Source organism: Otolemur garnettii, unplaced genomic scaffold, assembly GCF_000181295.1.
Source record: "Otolemur garnettii isolate 467f Iridium unplaced genomic scaffold, OtoGar3 scaffold00010, whole genome shotgun sequence".
NCBI classification, from domain to species: domain Eukaryota; kingdom Metazoa; phylum Chordata; class Mammalia; order Primates; family Galagidae; genus Otolemur; species Otolemur garnettii.
In genome coordinates this window covers 22,695,273-22,714,280 of record NW_003852405.1, presented here as the reverse complement: position 1 = coordinate 22,714,280, position 19,008 = coordinate 22,695,273, and the positions used below count along the sequence as shown (strand labels likewise).

General features: G+C 42.6%; 1 protein-coding gene across 1 annotated transcript in view; it reads right to left on the bottom strand.

Annotated features, from left to right (window-relative positions):
• Window positions 1–18,301: 18,301 nt before the first annotated feature.
• The window catches only part of CUNH1orf52 (chromosome unknown C1orf52 homolog), a 7,548-nt gene continuing 6,841 nt past the window's right edge, over window positions 18,302–19,008 (bottom strand). The window contains exon 2 of the mRNA XM_003784186.2: window positions 18,302–19,008. Within this exon, the coding sequence (XP_003784234.1) occupies window positions 18,734–19,008 (275 nt within the window). The 3' untranslated portion in view covers window positions 18,302–18,733.

Sequence of the window (19,008 nt, the reverse complement as noted above, 5' to 3'; positions counted from 1 at the left end):
ATATATATATATATACACTTACCAATATATATATACCTCCCAATATTCAGGTCCCCTTAACTTCCCTCCCCTTTTGTATTATAATTGTCTTATTTCTTATATTTACATACTGAAACGGCATCAATGTTACAATTTTTGCTTTCACCTATCAAATATATTTTGAAGAACTTAAAAGGAAAAAAATAATCTATTATATTTATCTAGGTAGTTATCGTCTCTGTTGCTCCTCCTTTATTTCTTTCTTTCTTTCTTTTTTTTTTTTTTTTTTTGCCAGGGCTGGGTTTGAACCCGCCACCCCCAGCATATGGGGCCAGCGCCTTACTCCTTTGAGCCACAGGCACCCCCTCCTCTTTTATTTCTTCAATGAAATTATTTGGTAGAATGAAGTGCATGTTAACCCTGACAACAGGGCTGACCTGGTTACCAAGTGCCGGAAGTTTAATCTTCAATAAACACAGTCCACACTGAGCCTACAGTACAACATTCCTGTAAAAGAAAAGTCTGGCAGCTTGTTGTCAGGTTGATTGTGTTGGACTCTTTCCATTACCGAGGGAATTTGTCCTCCTTGGAACAGAAACAGAGTCATGATATAAACTTGCCTTTCTTTCCTACAACACAGGTGCTAGTATGTAGCACCATCATCCATGGACTTGCAAACTACCTTATTCTCTGTCTTAACTTTGATTCTGCACAAAGGACATGTTGTATAGGATAAATTACACCGGATATAAACTTTCATTCCACGGTCTTAACACTTATCCCATTACCCAGCAGCAGGAAGCCTTCTGGAGTGGTGGAATGGCCTACTGAAGGCTTATTTGTGGTGCCAACTGAGAGAGCACCTGTAAATGGATGATATTCTGTCTTATAAGATGTATGGTATGTTTTGTATTGGCAACCAATATAATACAGGATATTATCTGTACCGTTGCAAGAATACGGGAGTCCTAGAATCAAAGGGTAGAATTGCTATCCCAATTTCACCTATGAGAAGTCTGAGGTTCAGGGAGGAAAAGTAATTTATCCGGGGTCACGGAACTGGTAAATGACTTTCAGAATTCACATTAGAAAAAATTGATTCCAAAGCTTAAACTTTCTCTCTATATCCTACTCCAAATATTTGCTTCTTTTTCTCCCCACTCTAGCTACAGGCTTAACCCTTTACTTACTGAATCTTGGGGCGGTGCCTGTGGCTCAAAAGGGTAGGGCACCAACCCCATATGCCAGAGGTGGCAGGTTCAAACCCAGCTCCAGCCAAAATAAAAATAAATTAATTAATTTAAAAAAAAAAGAATCTTGGGTATTGGTTGCTGTCTTTGGAAAATCTGAATGGGTCATTTCATAATCTTAGGAAAAATGCTCAATGAGAACTCAAACAAAACCTTCTGATTAAAGGGTTCCAAGAAGTCTTGGTGAAACAGGCAGGACCCAACTGTTGGCTGGGGAGAGATGAGACAAGGCATCCACGCTAGTGGACCAGCAGGAGCAAAGGCGTAGAGGTGGGAAAGTACAGATCACTCACGGGAATTGCAAGGGGGCTGCCTCAACAATAATTTGGGGGCAACTCCTGAGTAAGAGGAAGACAGAGAAGAGGCTTAATGTCCCAGTGAGGGGAATGTCTGAGGTGAGGTTGTGTTTAAAAGAGGAGTGAGAGCTTTCTCCCCAGATGGAAACCACAACCAAGTAAGTAGCAGTTACTGCCAAGACCTGTCAAGGCTGAAGGGAAGCAAGGATTTCATTCCATAGCATTATGTTAACAAAAAGTGAGCCAAGCTATAAATGAATTCTCTGTGTAAACATTCCAAAACTGCTGTTGGAGAAACGCAGAGAGCTTGGTATGCTAAAGAAAATGCACGAATGAGGTCAATGACAGGCCAAGACAGAAAGGCAAAAAGGAATTAGGAAGATGAGTTATCACTGGAAAGGCTATCGATGGACAAGCCCACCAGAAATCTTCCTGTGGGAAGATGTGGAGTGGATATTTATCAACATCAACAAGACCATTAACAGGAGTTGCTAAAGCTGAAACTGAACTCATGATTTAATGAAAGGTTTTTAGAAACACGTAAGGAATTTCTCTCCAAACACTTAAACATCCTAGAAACATAAAGTTCCATCTCGTTAGTATAATTTTGACACATGGAAATGGACACCTTCACCATAAAGGATCTCTCTGCACTGCTAAGAGAGGCAGTCATGTCTGAACCAGTATAAATAAGGATCACCAATGATTTCTGATTACGTACAGTCAAAGAAAAGGAAAGAGATCATGATACTGCTCTGTGTCATTTGAAAGATAAACAGTGTATTAAAGTTGCTCAATTAGTTCATTTAATATGTCTTCAGAGTATGATAAATCCATTTCAAAAATATGGGCTTGCTTTCTTTGGCACAGTGCAATATTCCAAAGCTTTGGACTTAGACACTGCCATTTCATTTTTGACTAGTGACAGAATTTTGGTACAGGAAGCTACTTGAATAGTCATCATATCTACTTCCACAAAAGATTCTAAATGAAGGGTTCTTTTTTTGAATTTTAACAATTTCACCACACTTTTTTTTTTTTTTTTTTTAGAAACAGAGTCTCACTTTGTTGCCCTCAGTAGAGTGCCATGGTTACAGCTCACAGCAATTTCCAGCTTTTAGGCTTAGGCAATTCTCTTGCCTCAGCCTTCCGAGTAGCTGGGACTACAGGTGCCTGCCACAACACCCGGCTATTTTTTTTGTTGCAGTTTGGCTGGGGCCAGGTTCAAACCCACCACCCTCAGTATATGGGGCCGGCGCCCTACTCACTGAGCCACAGGCGCTGCCTGACTTTTTTTTTTTTTTTGGAGACAGCGTCTACTCCGTTGCGCAGGTTAGAGTCCTGTGGCATACAGTGTAGCTTACTACAGCAACTTCAAACTCCTGGGTTCAAGGGATCCTCTTGCTCAGCTTCCGGAGTAGCTGGGACTACAGATGCCCATCACACACCTGGCTAATTTTTCTATTTTTAGTAGGGACAAGGTCTTACTCTGGCTCAGATGTGGTCTCAAACTCCTGAGTTCAAGGGATCCACCTGCCTCTGTCTCCCAGAGTGTTAGGATTATAGGCGTGAGCCACTGCCCTGGCCCAATTTCACCACACGTTTTATCTTTTCACATATTTGCGTGTGAGTCACTTGACTCTAAATGCTTCTGCACACCCCCGCCCCCATTCACCTGACCTTTCCCCCCTTAAGCCCTTCAGGGTCTTCTTGCTTGTAGACTACATTCCAGATTCCTTCCTCAGCTTGCAAGGACTTACATAATGTGGCTTCTGCCTGCTTTCCCAGCTTCAGTGCCTCAGTCTGAATGGACTAGGGCTGCTATAACAAAATACCATAGACTGGGCGGCTTATAAACAACACGAATTTATTTCTCACAGTTCTGGAGGCTGGGGATTCTAAGATCAAAGTCCCCACAGATTTGGTGTCTGGCGAGGGCCAGCTTTCTGGTTCACAGATGGCATCATCTCCTGACATCCTTTCTTACGTGGGGGTAAGAGATCTTTCCAGGACCTTGTTTATAAGGGCGTTAATCCTATTCAAAAGACCCCACTGTGTAAAACATTCAGAAGTCTCTGTGTAAACATTCCCAAACTGCTGTTGGAGAAACACAGAGAGCTTGCTTGGTATGCTAAAGAAAATGCATCATCCACTCGGAAGTTAGGATTTCAGCATATAAATTGGGCAGGTGGGGACCACAGCACTTGCCTCCTACCATTCCCCTTCCAAAGCATGCAGGCCACCTTCCTTTTTCTCAAACTTGCCAAAGCATTTCCTGCTCAGGCACTTTGTGCAGGAATCCCTCTTTGCAGGGAATGCACGACTGAGTCTTGTTTATCCTTCAAATCTTAGCTCAACTGCACTGTGGCTAAGAGTTTCTGGGCATAACACACATCACAAACGATAATTATCTTCTTTGTCGGTATATTTTGCTTGTTTACTGCCTACTAGGCCTGAGCACAGGTAGAATCGAACTTATCCCTCATGTGTCAGCTCAAATATCATTGTTTGGAATCCTAGGGCCTGGTACATAGTAGCTGGTGAGCGAATGAATGAATGGAAAAGAAGTGGGGCAAAAGGCAGTGTGGCCTTAACACAGACACATCAATCAGACTGAGACTATGAGGACAAAAGTATCTCTGAAACTGAGATACTCCACAAATCCATGGGGTCAATAACACAGTATCATTTATAAACTTCGCAGCAATTTGTTGTAGGATAAACGAACAGGGCACCAGTTGGTTCAGGTTGTTGGGTTACTAGTCAAATTATAGCAATATTGTAAATCTGAAAACTTGGCAATTCTTGCTATCTCCCTCCATCACGGAACCAATGATAGGAGCAAATAAAGTTATAAAGTTCTTCTAATTTTTTTTTTTTTTTTTAAGACAGAGTCTCACTCTGTCATCCTCTGTAGAATGCAGTGGTGTCGCAGCTCACAGCGACCTCCAACTCCTGGGCTTAAGCAATTCTCTTGCCTTAGCCTCCTGAGTAACTGGGACTACAGGTGCCTACCACTACGCCTGGCTATTTTTTTGTTGCAGTTTGGCCAGGGCTGGGTTCAAACCCACCACCTTTGGTATATGGGGCCGGCGCCCTACCCACTGAGCCACAGGGGCTGCCCAAGTTCTTCTGATTTGAATGAATACTACTGCATGAGATCTTCAAAAAGACTACCTTTAAAAAAAAAGAAGGGGCGAATAAATCATTATTTAATATTGAGTATTTAACTATTATCTACCCCAGCAGGGCCAGTTCTATTAAAGTTCTCTTAAGGAGAGGGCACCTTGCCATATACATTAAATGCCAAATATGTTTTAAATAACGGGTATATATAACTTTCCGTTTTGCTTTACAGGATAAAAATTAGTAAATGAATGAATTACTTGCGTATTAAGGAAGGACGATAAAGTTTTAATAATTTGTATTATTCATGATAATAAGCTCCAACACGCTCCTGCGGGACCCAATGACCAGTTGTTGTTCCTTTTTCCCATTTTAAAAGAAGAATGCTGCTCTGATAAGGGCTTTTCTGGACTAGAAAAAAATTGCTAACTGCTGGAGATAGTAAACATATTTACACTGATAGATAACTCGGATCGCCCTTCTAATTACTTGTTTCCCTAAGCAACCTCCCAAATGGCCTTTACAATAAAAACTTACATTGAAATAGCTTTTTGAATTTTTGTACACTCCATTGTAGGAATAAAACAGAACTAATTTTGGCTAGACTTTTAGTTTTCAACCAGGAATGTCAAAGACTATTCCAATTTTAGGGAGTTTTAAAAATTTCACACATTGAAAATAATTCTCTAAACTATTGAACAAAACTGAGAATTGAAATCTGCTTTTTAATGGAAGCATTAAGATCATAAATCCTGACAGGCAAAGACGGGAAAAGTCATCTCAAATGAGTAAAACACAATCCCCCAAGAACGGAACACTTGAGCTCGGCCTAGAGGACATTGTGGGGTGGATGCTGGCTTGTTATTTTAGGCCTTGTTCCCATTGGCTGCTATAAATAAAATTCGAACCATTATATCATCTCTTAAGAGGGTTTTATAGAAATACCAGGCATAGCTTCAAGTATACAATTTATACAAGTACCTCTCTAAATATAGGCCAGGTAATGAGGGACATTACCACTTTTGCTAAGGCATATTTGTGTGACAGATTAGGCTGGGTTTAGGCACCTATTTACAGGTCAAAGCCTGCAGGCCTTGAAAGGAGACAGCAGGGAGCTCGCCCAGCCCGGCCTCCAGCTCCCCGGCAGCTGTGTAATCCCACTGAACCTGTTTGGCAGCTCCAACAGTAACTGCTGCAGCTTGCAGATAAGACCCTCTTGGAAAGCTCGATAGCCCTTGTCAATAATGAAGCTGCAGAGAGTGAATGGAATTTTCCAAAACATCCAAATAAATTCTCTAATTTGAAAACACTGATACCCAGCCTTTATTGAGAGTCCATCGAGTAAGATTTTTGTTAAGGAAAGAGAGATGACAATTCTTTTTGCTTCTTTAAAAATGAGTCCAGTGCAAAGCCTGATGCTTACCTTGATCATAAACAACCATTGTTTGCTAACGGATTGAAGCAAAATAATTCACAATAGCCATAGAAACAAGACTAACATTGGATTTCCACAGCTCTTTCAGCAGAGGTGGCTGGAAAGTCTTAACACAAAGCATGGCTATTTCACAACTTCCCTATTGGATAGGCATTGTAGATTCTATTTTTGACATCAGTATGAATTGTTTTGCCTCTAGAAAGGCAAAATTGGTGTAGCTCAGGGGGCACATGAATGCCCTACCCACAACCTATGACAAAGCGAGGCTTCCAGCCAGAGGGGGCATGACACTCTGGAGAGCTTGGACAGCACAGCTGACCTGGCCCAGCACTCCATGCTACCATGTCTCACTCAGGGACCAGAGAATGCTCCTGAAATTCTGCCGGGACTATACTTGTTGCTTTTCAAAAACCCTGATCACTGATGAGAGGATATATTTATTAAAACTAGATACCAATAGGCCTCGCATTGTGCAAGAAAAGAAAGGGTCCTGGAACATAATACTCAAAAAGGCTGTGAAGATGTTTCAGGTAGAGAAAGATTCCACGGGGAGACAATGGGGAAGGGCTGGAATGTAGAAGCCCAGGGGAATCAGAAACGAGAAAAATGTGGTGTTTTTGTCCAGGGAATCTTTGAAACAGTGCCCTATCTCTGTGTGTCGTCACTGGCAGTTTATTCTGATAGCGCTTGCACAGCTAACCCTCCTTTCCTCATAAGGCCACTTTTTAGAGTGAGGGGTAGAGTTCCTTTGAGGGTGAGACGACTTAGCTGTTCTTTTATAAACAGCGTTTCACTTGTTTAAAAGAAGTTACAGATCCATATGAAAGGACGCACAAGGAAAAAACTGGAAACCCTATAAATTCTGTGTGGAGGCCATACAGAGACAAAATGCTCTAGTAAGTTTGTTACATACTAAGCTGATAACCCCAAAGTTCAATCAATTTAAGGAAGCAGAATGTGGGGGGGAGAAAAACCACTGAATATCTGGTTTCAAAAGATGGGAGTGTGGACCACTGAAAAAGGAAAAAGGATTTCATTAAAAAATCAAAAGAAAGGGCTCAGTGCCTATGGCTCAAGTGGCTAAGGCGCCAGCCACATATACCTAAGGTGGTGGGTTCAAATCCAGCCCGGGCCTGCCAAAACAACAATGATGGCTGCAACCATAAATAGCCAGGTGTTATGGCAGGCGCCTGTTGTCCCAGCTACTTGGGAGGCTGAGGCAGGAAACTCGCTTGAGCCCAGGAGTTGGAGGTTGCTGTGAGCTGTGATGCCACAGCACTCTAGCCAGGAGGATAGCTTGAGGCTCTGTCTCAAAAAAAAAAAAAAAAAATCAAAAGAAAGGGCGGTGCCCCGTAGCTCAGAGGGTAGGGCACTGGCCACATACACTGAGGCTGGCGGGTTCGAACCCAGCCCAGGCCAGCTAAAACAACAATGACAACTGCAACAACAACCAAAAAGTAGCCAGGCATTGTGGCGGGTGCCTGTAGTTCCAGCTACTTGGGAGGCTGAGGCAAGAGAATCGCCAAAGCCAAAGAGTTTGGGGTTGCTGTGAGCTGTGATGCCACAGCACTTTACCCTCAGTAGAGGAACAGGTTAAACCCATCCTGTGTTCTTGGTGGGATTTCCATGACCTAGTGATACAGTTTAGATGAGGCAGGTAAAATGCATCACAGAGCCCCTTACGCACATGCACACATGTGCACAAACAGAGCTTCTGATCATATGAGCATGGGGAAAGAAAAGGACCTATTCACATCGTATTTTGATAGTGATTTGCTGGGAGGAAGAAAACAACCAGCCAAGCAGTATCAAAAAATAAGTGTCATAATAAATATAACACGTTAACTCTATTTACACAAATTTGTATATAGAGATGTGAGATGCTTGAAAAGGATGGTCATGAAAATGTGAATAGTGGTTATCGCAGGGCATTGAGGTTTCAGGACATTTTTACTTTCTTCTATGGCTATAAATTGATTTTTTTTTTTTTTTGAGACAGAGTCCCACTATGATAACCACTGAGCTATGACTACGGCACTCTACAGAGATCAACAAAGTAAGACTCTGTCTCAAAAAAAAGAAAAAGAAAGAAAGAAAAGAAAGAAACTTTGTAAGTTGGTTGTCACCTAGAAGACACTTGTTGAATTCATTTTAATAATTGGTTGAATGTACTAAAAATGCTAAATCTGTTAGCCAGTTTTCATCGTCAAGTTCTGGCACAAGTTTGGGTTTTGATACCGTAAATGACTTGAAATGTGTCACAAATCATAGAATCCTTTCAACAGGTGGCCTCGACTTAGCCATCTTCCAAAAAGTAAATGATGTCACTGTAGCATCGATAATTTTAAGGAATTCCTGGAATTGGTGATGATTCAATCTCTTGCCCTTATAAATTCAGTCTTGATGATTTGCAGGACATTATCCATTTTTAAAGCTTTTGCACATACATTTTCTTGATGTACCGTGCAACGATACTTCATCAAACATGAGTTGGAGGCAGCAACTGCAGCATCTTCTGTTCATTTTACCTGCCCCTGCCAGAGCATCATCAGTGACTGTACCAGACATATTCGCCATAGACACAGAAAATCACTTTAACATCTTTTTACTGCTTCATATAGATCTCTTAATTTAGTCGTGCCTTTTAATGACACTAAAGAAGCCAAATCTGCAGTGACATTACATGTGTCATCAATACCTCTAATAAAAATGTCAGGTTGAGCTGTACTTGTCACATCAGTGCTGTCATCCATCTCCAAGGCATAAAATTTAAAATTAATGGCTTTGCTCCCCAAACTTCTTTCAATAGATTTTCCATTTTCTTCCGTTTGCTTGGCGATAGTCTGGTGAGACAAACTGATGTTAGAAAGATCCCCCTTGTGTTCAGGACAAGTTATATGTGCCATGCTTCCCATACATTGCTTACTAAAGTTGCCATCAGTCAATGGTTTTGCTATTAAATATGCTACCAGGCTCAAAGGAGTAGGGCACCGGCCCCATATACCAGAGGTGGTGGGTTCAAACCCGGCCTGGCCAAAAACTGAAAAGAAAAAAAAATATATGCTACCATATAACTAGCTTTTACAAAGGAAACTGAGTTGGGACTTAAAAAAAAAACAAAACAAAAAACTTGTTCTATTTTGTCCTTACAACACAATCCTTCCTACCCATTGCATTTGGCAGCATGGTTTTGCCTATAATTCTTTTTCAAATTATAGTCTTTGGAAATGTGCACAAATTCTCTACAAATGAAGCAGAGTGCCTTACTATTGCTTCAATAAAAAAAGTAGACACCTGTCCAATGATAGAGTCAAGTGTAGGAACCCCACCCAAATGGAGCAAACCCACGTAAATGGGTAAACCCCCACCCTTCTGACCAATGTCCCACCCTGGAAAGGTGGATGTGCCAACCCCCTCACCCTTCCTCCTTTAAAACCTCCATCCACGGCTCAGCGCCTGTGGCTCAAGCGGCTAAGGCGCCAGCCACATACACCTAAGGTGGTGGGTTCGAATCCCCAGCCCGGGCCCGCCAAACAACAATGATGGCTGCAACCAAAAAATGGCCAGGCATTGTGGCGGGTGCCTGTAGTCCCAGCTACTTGGAAGGCTGAGACAGGAGACTCGCTTGAGCCCAGGAGCTGGAGGTTGCTGTGAGCTGTGATGCCATGGCACTCTACCCAGGGGGACAGCTTGAGGCTCCGTCTCAAAAAAAAAAAACAAACAAAACCTCCATCCACCATTGCCCACATGTCTTTCTTGAACCCAGCTTGCCCTTACCTGGGTGGAAATAAAGGCCAGTATTGCCCACATAGAACCTGGACTCCATGTTCCTTTTGTCTTGAGTCTTGGAATAATTTTTACTTTCAGTCTTTGACCCCCTCATCCACTTTTTATTGAACAACTTCCTTCCCTATTTTCTTTTCTTTTTTTTTTTTTGAGACAGAGCCTCAAGCTATCCCCCTGGGTAGAGTGCTGTGGCATCACAGCTCACAGTAACCTCTAACTCTTGGGCTTAAGCGAGTCTCTTGCCTCCGCCTCCCAAGTAGCTGGGACCACAGACGCCCGCCACAACGCCTGACTATTTTTTGGCTGCAGCCATCATTGTTGTTTGGTGGGCCTGGGGTGGATTCGAACCCACCTCCTTAGGTGTATGTGGCTGGTACCTTAACCGCTTGAGCCACAGGCGCCGAGCCCTTCCCTATTTTCTTATATTTTTCCCCCTAATAATAGAGGTAATGGGAGAGTCTCAGTCAATTGAAGCTTATCATTCATTCCACATAACTAGCTTTTACAAAGGAAACTGCCTCATTCCTGAGACACAGAAGACAGAATCCAGACCGGGTTAGCATCCCCCAAGGCCAGAAGAGGGAAATAAGGAGGTCGGCACACCATCTTTATTGGGCCTTCCTTCCCTGTGGCTGTTCAGTGCCCCCCACAGCAAACAGGCTGGCAGGGGAAATACTGAAAAGAAAAAGAACTCGTTTGCTTTAAAATGCTAAGTGTTCATTTGTGCAATTATTTATTGAACAATTTTAACCTTATTGCTTTCCACTGGGTCCCTGAGGTTGTCCCAGAAGAGTGTAAGGCTCCCTCTACTGCACTCTCCAGCAGCCTCTAATCTAGAAAGGAAGATAAGATATGCCCAGCAGTGAGCTAACAATGACCGTGACTGAGTGACAAGATGAGAGTTTGGATAATGTTACTCCTCCCTGGGAGCTCCTCTCCTGGGAGTCTGCTTTTTAACTCTCTGGTAATGCTTTACTGGGAATTCTAGTCAAGGAATTTCCCCCATTAATAAGGAGGTCTTTCCTCTCTTTCCCTTTTTTGGGGAGCAGATGTTCCCTGTACCCTCACCCTCCCCTTTCACAGTTGGCCAGCTCTGGCTAATGCAGTGAGGCAGCCAGCAACTCAGGAAATCTGAGGGGTCGGCCCACAGGCCAACTGGGGGAATCTCTTCAGTAGCCTTTGGCTCCACCTAAGGTTTATCTCCACTAATTGCAATAATGTTCTCGATGTAGCCCAAGGTCTAGTCTAACTTTATTATTTCTTTCCCCTAGTCTTTTTTTTTTTGAGACAGTCTCACTTTGTCACTCTCTGTAGAGTGCTATAGTGTCATAGCTCACAGCAACTTCAAACTCTTGAGCTCAAATGATCCTCTTGCCTCAGCCTCCCAAGTAGCTGGACTACAGGCACCCACCACAACATCCGGCTGTTTTTATAGACTTGCTCTAGCTCAGGCTGGTTTGTATTTTAGTCTGTGATCTAAAATGAACCTCAAGGGCAAATTAGAAACTCTGGTTAAGCTATCCAGCAAGACCGACATAGGGTCCCTTCTGTTACAAATGGACACAAATGTGGAAAAAAACAGAAAAACTTAAGCAGTTCATAACTAGCCAGAGTGACTGAAAGAATGCAGCAATTTCTAAGCAACTTAAAAATACACGGAACATAGATCACATTTTCTAGAAAAAGCCTTTGAGTAAGGTTTTAAGTCAACCTTGCTGAGTTGGTGCCAGAGACATCAGAAAAATACAATCTTTTTTCTTAAAAATAGCTTCACATCTTTTTAATACACTGAAGCAGCAAAGCTGGGAGCCTCTGTCCCGAGTAGCAATGAATTCCAGTGCTTCCCTGGAGAATTCAATCATTCACTCAGGGTTCCAGACTGTCTGGAAGTAAGAATAAGTCCAGAGTAAGGCCAGAGTAAGTCCTGGTGGCAGTCTGGCATAGAGAGGCGAGTTGGAAAACTCAAAAGCACCTGAAAAAATTAAGGGCTTGTTATCTTTCTTCCCCAACTATGGAGCAGTGAAGAAAAATTAACCCTCTCATTTGTCAACCTCAATAGCAGGCTTTAATTGATCTGTAGCCATGGATGGCTCAGATAATTGCCCTAATTAGTTTGGTATGGAGGGAGGCAAGGGTGGGGGAAGTTGGAGCTGAAATAATTAAGCCTAAATGAAAGGAAAAAAAGCTTTTATAATTTGCAGATTTGACATATGGATTCCAGATGTTATAGAAGAAATTTACTGCTAGGCTTTTAGGCCACTCTTTGTAATGAAGGACAGAATAGGAAGAGAAGGCCTGAAGGCAGAACCAGGTAAAAAAAAGGAAGAAAAAGTCCTGAGGACAGTTACAGAACACCTGTGGGTGTATAGATGTGTAAACCCGTGGGTATATGTCCAAACCAAAAATCAGCAAAAGCTACCAGCAGGGTCTTAAAATCCCCCTGGACTGGGGGTGGGGAGTTCCCGGGCATGATTTCTGAGTTGGCCTGCTTGTGGCTTTGCTGGGAGACAAGTCAGCCTCTCCGTTGGAAGTGACTGTTCTGTCATTTCCCTGCAGTTTCCCTTAGGAATTCTAAGTTTAAAGCGTTCACACAAACTCCCTGGTGTGCCAGGGTAAGGGTGCTAGGATTTGAGTCCCATTTAGAAACAAAGACAGGTAATTACACTAGGAAAGGAGCTAAACTTGTACCTCAAATCCACTGTTTCTTCTTCTTTTTCAGAAAACGGTAAACACAGGAGAAGAAAGAGCAGTTCCAGACTCTGGGTATCCAAATATGACAGACACGCAGGAAATGACTTTCCAAATCCAGGCTGTAAACCTGTCATTTTGTGGGCTTGTCTGTGAGCCCAGGAAAGGAGGAGAAGATGGCACTGAAAACATTTCCTCCTGTGGGGAAGGCCCAGCTGGAGGCCCCTGGAGGCCCCCCCCACACCCAGCTGCCGTGCTTTAAACTCAAGTCAGAATTCGAAATGTTAGAGGAAAGCCAATGCCATTTGAGACATCTGTGGCCTAACAGTGTCTCGCTTTGCTTAAAGAGACTTTGAGAAACAAGTGAAAAGCTAAACAGTATTTTTGGAGGGAGAAGAGTATAGTTTCATCCCTATTACTGCATTTTAAGGCTTTCAATTAAAGATATGCCAAATATGTAATATGTTATCTACCAAGTCCTTAAAATATGCATTAGTCGTCCTAAAACATTCACTTTTTTTTTTTTGAGTTAGAGTCTACGTCGCCCTCGGTAGAGTGCCGTAGAGTCACAGCTCACAGCAACCTCCAACTCTTAGGCATAAGCGATTCTCTTTTTTTTTTTTTTTTTGAAAGAGCCTCAAGCTGTCCCCTTGGGCAGAGTGCCGTGGCATTACAGCTCACAGCAACCTCCAACTCCTGGGCTCAAGTGAGTCTCCTGCCTCCGCCTCCCAAGTAGCTGGGACCACAGGTGCCCGCCACAGTGCCCGGCTATTTTTTGGTTGCAGCCGTCATTGTTGTTTGGTGGGTCCGGGCTGGGGATTCGAACCCGCCACCTTACGTGTACGTGGCTGGCGCCTTAGCCGGTTGAGCTATAGGCGCCGAGCCATAAGCGATTCTCTTGTCTCAGCCTCCCAAGTAGCTGGGACTACAGGTGCCCGCCACAACACCCCGCTCTTTTTTGTTGCAGTTGTCATTGTTATTTAGTTATTTAGCCTCAATTATGTGGTTGGCCCCTTAACCACTGTGCTACGGGAGCCGAGCCATCTCTGCTGATTCTTGGAGACCAGGGGAGTTCACTAGGTAGATGAGAAGGGCCACGTTAAGGAAATGGTAGTGAAGGTCCAGAACTATGGAACTGAGTAGCCTACTAAGGGATAATAAATAATTTATTAGAGCTGGAATAAGAGGTGTGTGAGAATGAACAGGCAGAAACCACCAGGTTTACTGACAAAATCCACGTGATGGGAAGTGAGGCAGAGGGCAGATTTCTGCCTTTATGGTGATGCCATTAATTAGATGCCATCGTCTACGCAATGTAGATGATGCTATGGCTTTTGAAACAATGTGCTTGCTTTTGGACACGCAGGATGAGAAGGAGCTTTAATAAGACCAAAGTGAGATGGAAGATTGGGAACTTTACAAGAGCACTCTGGCAAGCTGTGCGGTGCTGGGAACCACGAGTGCTACTGAGGGCGGTAGTCATGAACTTGGCTGAGATTTGACAACCAGTGTGGAGAATGAGGATGACAGTGTAGACTGGACTGGGGTTTGAAGGGCAACTGGAAAAGAAGAAATCGAAGAAAATGCAGAAGAGAGCCAGAACAGCCTGGAGCCTGGGAGGAAATCCAAGCAATAGAGTGAGTTTTCCATCAGTTAGGACAGTTTTGGCTGAAAATGACAGAAAACCTAATTCAAACTACTAGAAATTGTCAAGACTTCTTGACCCATAAGACTGAAAACACAAGCCTCTGGACAGGGTGGACAGCAGTATACCAAGATCAGTACGAATCACCCCAAACAGGGCTGAGGAATTCAGTAACTTTTAGCAGGTGTATAGAATGGTGCCAGGTGCCAGGTGCCAGGCATTGGTCTAGTCCAGCAGTTCTCAGCCTGTGGATCACGCCCCTTTGTAACAATGAGAATACATCGCAGCATTAGGAAGGTTGAGCACCACTATTCTAGTTAATGAACAAAATGGGCAAAAAATCCCCCCTCGGTGAATAGCACATACAAGTGCTTCTTGGTCTCCCCCTCCACATGCTTCTTTGCATTGAAGTGTTATGTGGGGGAAAATAAAGAAAGAAAATTTTAGGATTTTACAAAAACTCTAGAACCTTTCCTGGGAACTTTATACCTTTCTGCAGGAATGTCTGGAACTGCTGTACCGCCATCAAATGGAGGGTGGAGGTAGGAAGGCAGTGAAGTATGGATCCAAAACTCAAAAATCCAAAATACCACCAATGGTCCAGTGGTGGATTTAAATTAACCCAAGTTTTTGACTTAATCAAATTGAGTTGCTGAGTTCATTCAGATCATAAATACCTATAAAAATACATTTTTCAAATATCTCTGGTAAGGCTTTGTATATAACTGAATTGTACATCTTTTACATATAGATTCTGTCCAAACCTGCATTAGTCTATCTATTCTAATTAAAAAATATATAGTTTCCAATAAATGAAATCTCACACTCAGCCATTATATCTCACCAAGTACCACCAGTTTCTCATATCCACTCTTTTATTTTTTTAAAGACAGTTTCATTATGTCGCCTTCAGTAGAGTGCTGTGGTGTCACAGCTCACAGCAACCTCTAACTCTTAAGCAATTCTCTTGCCTCAGCCTCCCAAGTAGCTGGGACTACAGTTGCCTGCCACAACTCCTGGCTATTTTTTTGTTGTAGTTGTCATTGTTGTTTATCAGGCTTGGGCTGGGTTCAAACCTGGCAGCCCTAGTCAACTGCTTGAACTCAGGAGTTTGAGACCAAGAGCCAAACCATGTCTCTACAAAAAGGAAAGGGAAAGGGAAGGGAAAAGGAAGGAAAGGAAAAGGAAAACTGAGGCAAGAGAATCACTTGAGGCTCAGCACCTGTGGCTCAAGCGGCTAAGGCGCCAGCCACATATATCTAAGGTAGCGGGCTCGAATCCAGCCTGGGCCTGCCAAACAACAATGACGGCTGCAACCAAAAAAATAGCCAGGCATTGTGGCAGGCACCTGTGGTCCCAGCTACTTGGGAGGCTGAGGCAGGAGACTCCCTTGAGCCCAGGAGGTTGCTGTGAGCTATGGTGAGGAAAACAGCTTGAGATTCCATCTCAAAAAAAGAAAAAAATAGATGAGGAACAATCAGAATATCAAGTGACTTGATTCTCTGAAAAGGACACTTGAATAGAGGAGTCTTCTTATCTATTTGTATATAGATTTTTACAACTCCTCCCACTGGGTTTTCACTCGATGAACCAAACTTTCCCTCAGTATCCACACAGACACGCTTGTGCAAACAGGTTCCCAGGACATCTCTGAAGGGGAAAAGAATCCCTCCTCTAATGTGCTGATGGGTGTAGAGTGATAGGAAAGTCCATTTTCCAACCAGAAGTATTTCAGCAATCCATGAATAAGTTCATTTTCCTTCCTACTTTTTGGCCGTATTTTGACAAGAAACCCAGTGGGATACAACGGCTGAGTCAGCCTGCTCCAAATATTTACCCTGCTCCTTCTTAAGTCTTCTCTTCCCCTTCATAACATAAAACCCAGCCATGACCTGTCCTGGCACAGGTGCACATCTCCCAGCGACGGTGTACTAACTCCACAGGTGTAGCCGCTACCTAAAACACACACACTTGATCCAAAAGAGTGACATCTGCTTTCTCACTTCTGTTAATTTCTAGAAAGGAGGTGCAAAGCCACTACCAGGGATGAACTAGTGAGCTTTCACAAACTAATTCATCTACATTGGGAGTTGAACAAATGAGTAAAAAGAGATTTAAAAGATTTTCAGACAGTGAGTGGCATAGAGAGTTAAAAGATTATCAGTGAGTGGCATGCTGAGGTGTTGTGTATGAAGTTTGCTTTCATATTAATTTTAAAACCTTGCAGCATTTCAGCAACTTCTCAAATATGTGCTCCACATGCAAGTATTCTGTAGATTCCTCCAGAGCCTGGGAATCACAACCTTGCAATTATAACTCAGTTCATTTGTGCGTAGGCTGGTGTCACACTGGGGTTATATTTCAGTTGATGCCACTTCTACAGATTCCCAAATTCTTCACACACAAAGACTTCAGTTAAGAAAAAATTCTTGCATTAGCAATTATTTCTATTTTGGATCTCATGTATAGTTTTTGCAAACCTCAAGGATCTGCAGCCATGCAACTGGTCTAAGTTAGAGATATAGAGAAAGCCATTGTACTCGTTATGTCCCTTCCTCAGTCTACTAAACACCAAGACTGGCACAATCACTTCCTTTTTTTTTTTTTGAGACAGAATCTCACTATTGCCCTGGGTAGAGTGCTGTGGCATCACATCTCACAGCTATCTCAAACTCTTGGGCTAAGGCGATTCTCTTGTCTCAGCCTCCCAAGCAGCTGGGACTACTGGTGCCCACCACGACACCTGGCTATTTTTGTTGTTGTTGTCATTGTTTAGCAGGCCCCGGCCGGGTTTGAACCCACCAGCCCCAGTACATGTGGCCAGCACCCTAATCACTGAGCTAAGGGTTCCAAGCCTGGCACAATCACTTTTAGTAACTTCTTACAAATTTTTTTTTTTTTTTTTTTTTTGAGACGGAGCCTCAAGCTGTCCCCCTGGGTAGAGTGCCATGGCATCACGCTCACAGCAACCTCCAACTCCTGGGCTCAAGCGAGTCTCCTGCCTCAGCCTCCCAAGTAGCTGGGACCACAGGCGCCCGCCACAACGCCCGGCCATTCCTTGGTTGCAGCCATCATTGTTGTTTGGCGGGTCCGGCCTGGGGATTCGAACCCGCCACCCTAGGTGTATGTGGCTGGCGCCCTAGCCGCTTGAGCCACAGGCGCCGAGCCACTTCTTACAAATTTTAATCTACTCTACCTATGTTGCTAAGTAAACAAATTTTACATAATTTTTCAAACTTTGTCTTTCATGATGGGGATAAAACAGCCTGGAGGTTCTTTAAAACTTAAAAATTAATGTCTTCCTTATGTACTGTGCAGACCCTGTAATTAACTCTTGTCTCCTAAAAGCTTAAGAATGATGAATAGATCCAGGCAATGTGTAATTTCTTTTTATCATTCGAAATGCTACACAAATAACTGCGCTGCAATTTGTACTATAGAGCTTAAAACAAAGATTACATCTTCCCAACAACCTCTTGTTCGTTTTATTGAGTATTACTATATGGAAAACATCACAACAGACCTGGTTACAGGAAGCATTACTATGCACAGGTAGTGTTATCAGATATTAAATACATATATTAAAACATTATCTGAAATTCAAACTTAACTAGGATCCCATTTTTTAATTTGCTGAATTTGGCAATCTGGTAAAAGAGCCTTATCTTCAGCAGACTTACTATTTAGTAGAGAAATCAATGAATAATCATAATATAAGGCATGTTAAGTCCAGTCATAGGGTCAGGAGGAAAAGGTCTCCATTATCTACAATCGAAGAGTGCCTGGAAGAGACGGCAACTGATGCAGCTCTTGAACATGGGTGGTTTAACGTGATGATTTTGGAGTTCAAGTGTCCTGTACTAAATTCCAAATTAATCACTCACTAGCTGTGTGGCACCGGACAAGTTACTCAAGCACTCTTTACTATGAAAAGATACCAATACCTACTTTACAAGGTGGTTTAAGGATCAAGGATAACATACGCACAAAGCACCTGGGAACATGGGAGTCACCCACTGGTAATATTATTACAATTTAAAACATCACGTGGCAAAGAGGAGACAAATATTCAGATGTTAATGGTATGCAGTAATAGTAATATTGAATAAGTAATTTTATTTCCATGATCTATTTACACTGTACAGACACTATTGAAAAGCACCCTACAGGTTCACAGTACATTACAATATATTTACGTTAAAAATAGATTCCTTTATAAAAGGTTCATAGTACATTGGCATGTCAACATGTGACAAAATTCTCAAAGCATGTTACCAATTCTGTGATAGGAAGAATGTTTCCAAGTGTTGTCAATTTCACAATCACAAGTCACCATTTGAGTTTTAAATACATATGTTTAAATGAAAAATGAATTCTACAGTGGAAAGTACTTGAGGCAATACTTATTAGTTCCTTAACATACGTATCTTCATGGAAATGTGTCACAATAATCCAGAACATCAACTTATTTTGCCCAAAGAAATATTTCACTAAGTTCAGCAGTCCAGAAATTCTGATCATTTGTTTTCTACTTTTTCTTCTTCGCTGGTTCCCCTGGTTCTACTTTGCGCTTTTTAGAGGTGTGCTCATCTTTTTCATCATCTGATTCCAACGTCTCCTCCCCTTCTGGCAGAAGCCTAGCTTTCTTAGCATTCTGTGGGGCATCATCACCATTGTCCTCATAAATGTTAGACCATTTTATAGCCATATCCAGCTCTGGAGGCGGAGGTTTCTTTTCAGTAGTGTAGGTCTCAGGAGGTGGGACATAGTTTGACTTCCATATTTTGAATTCTTTTGGAGGCT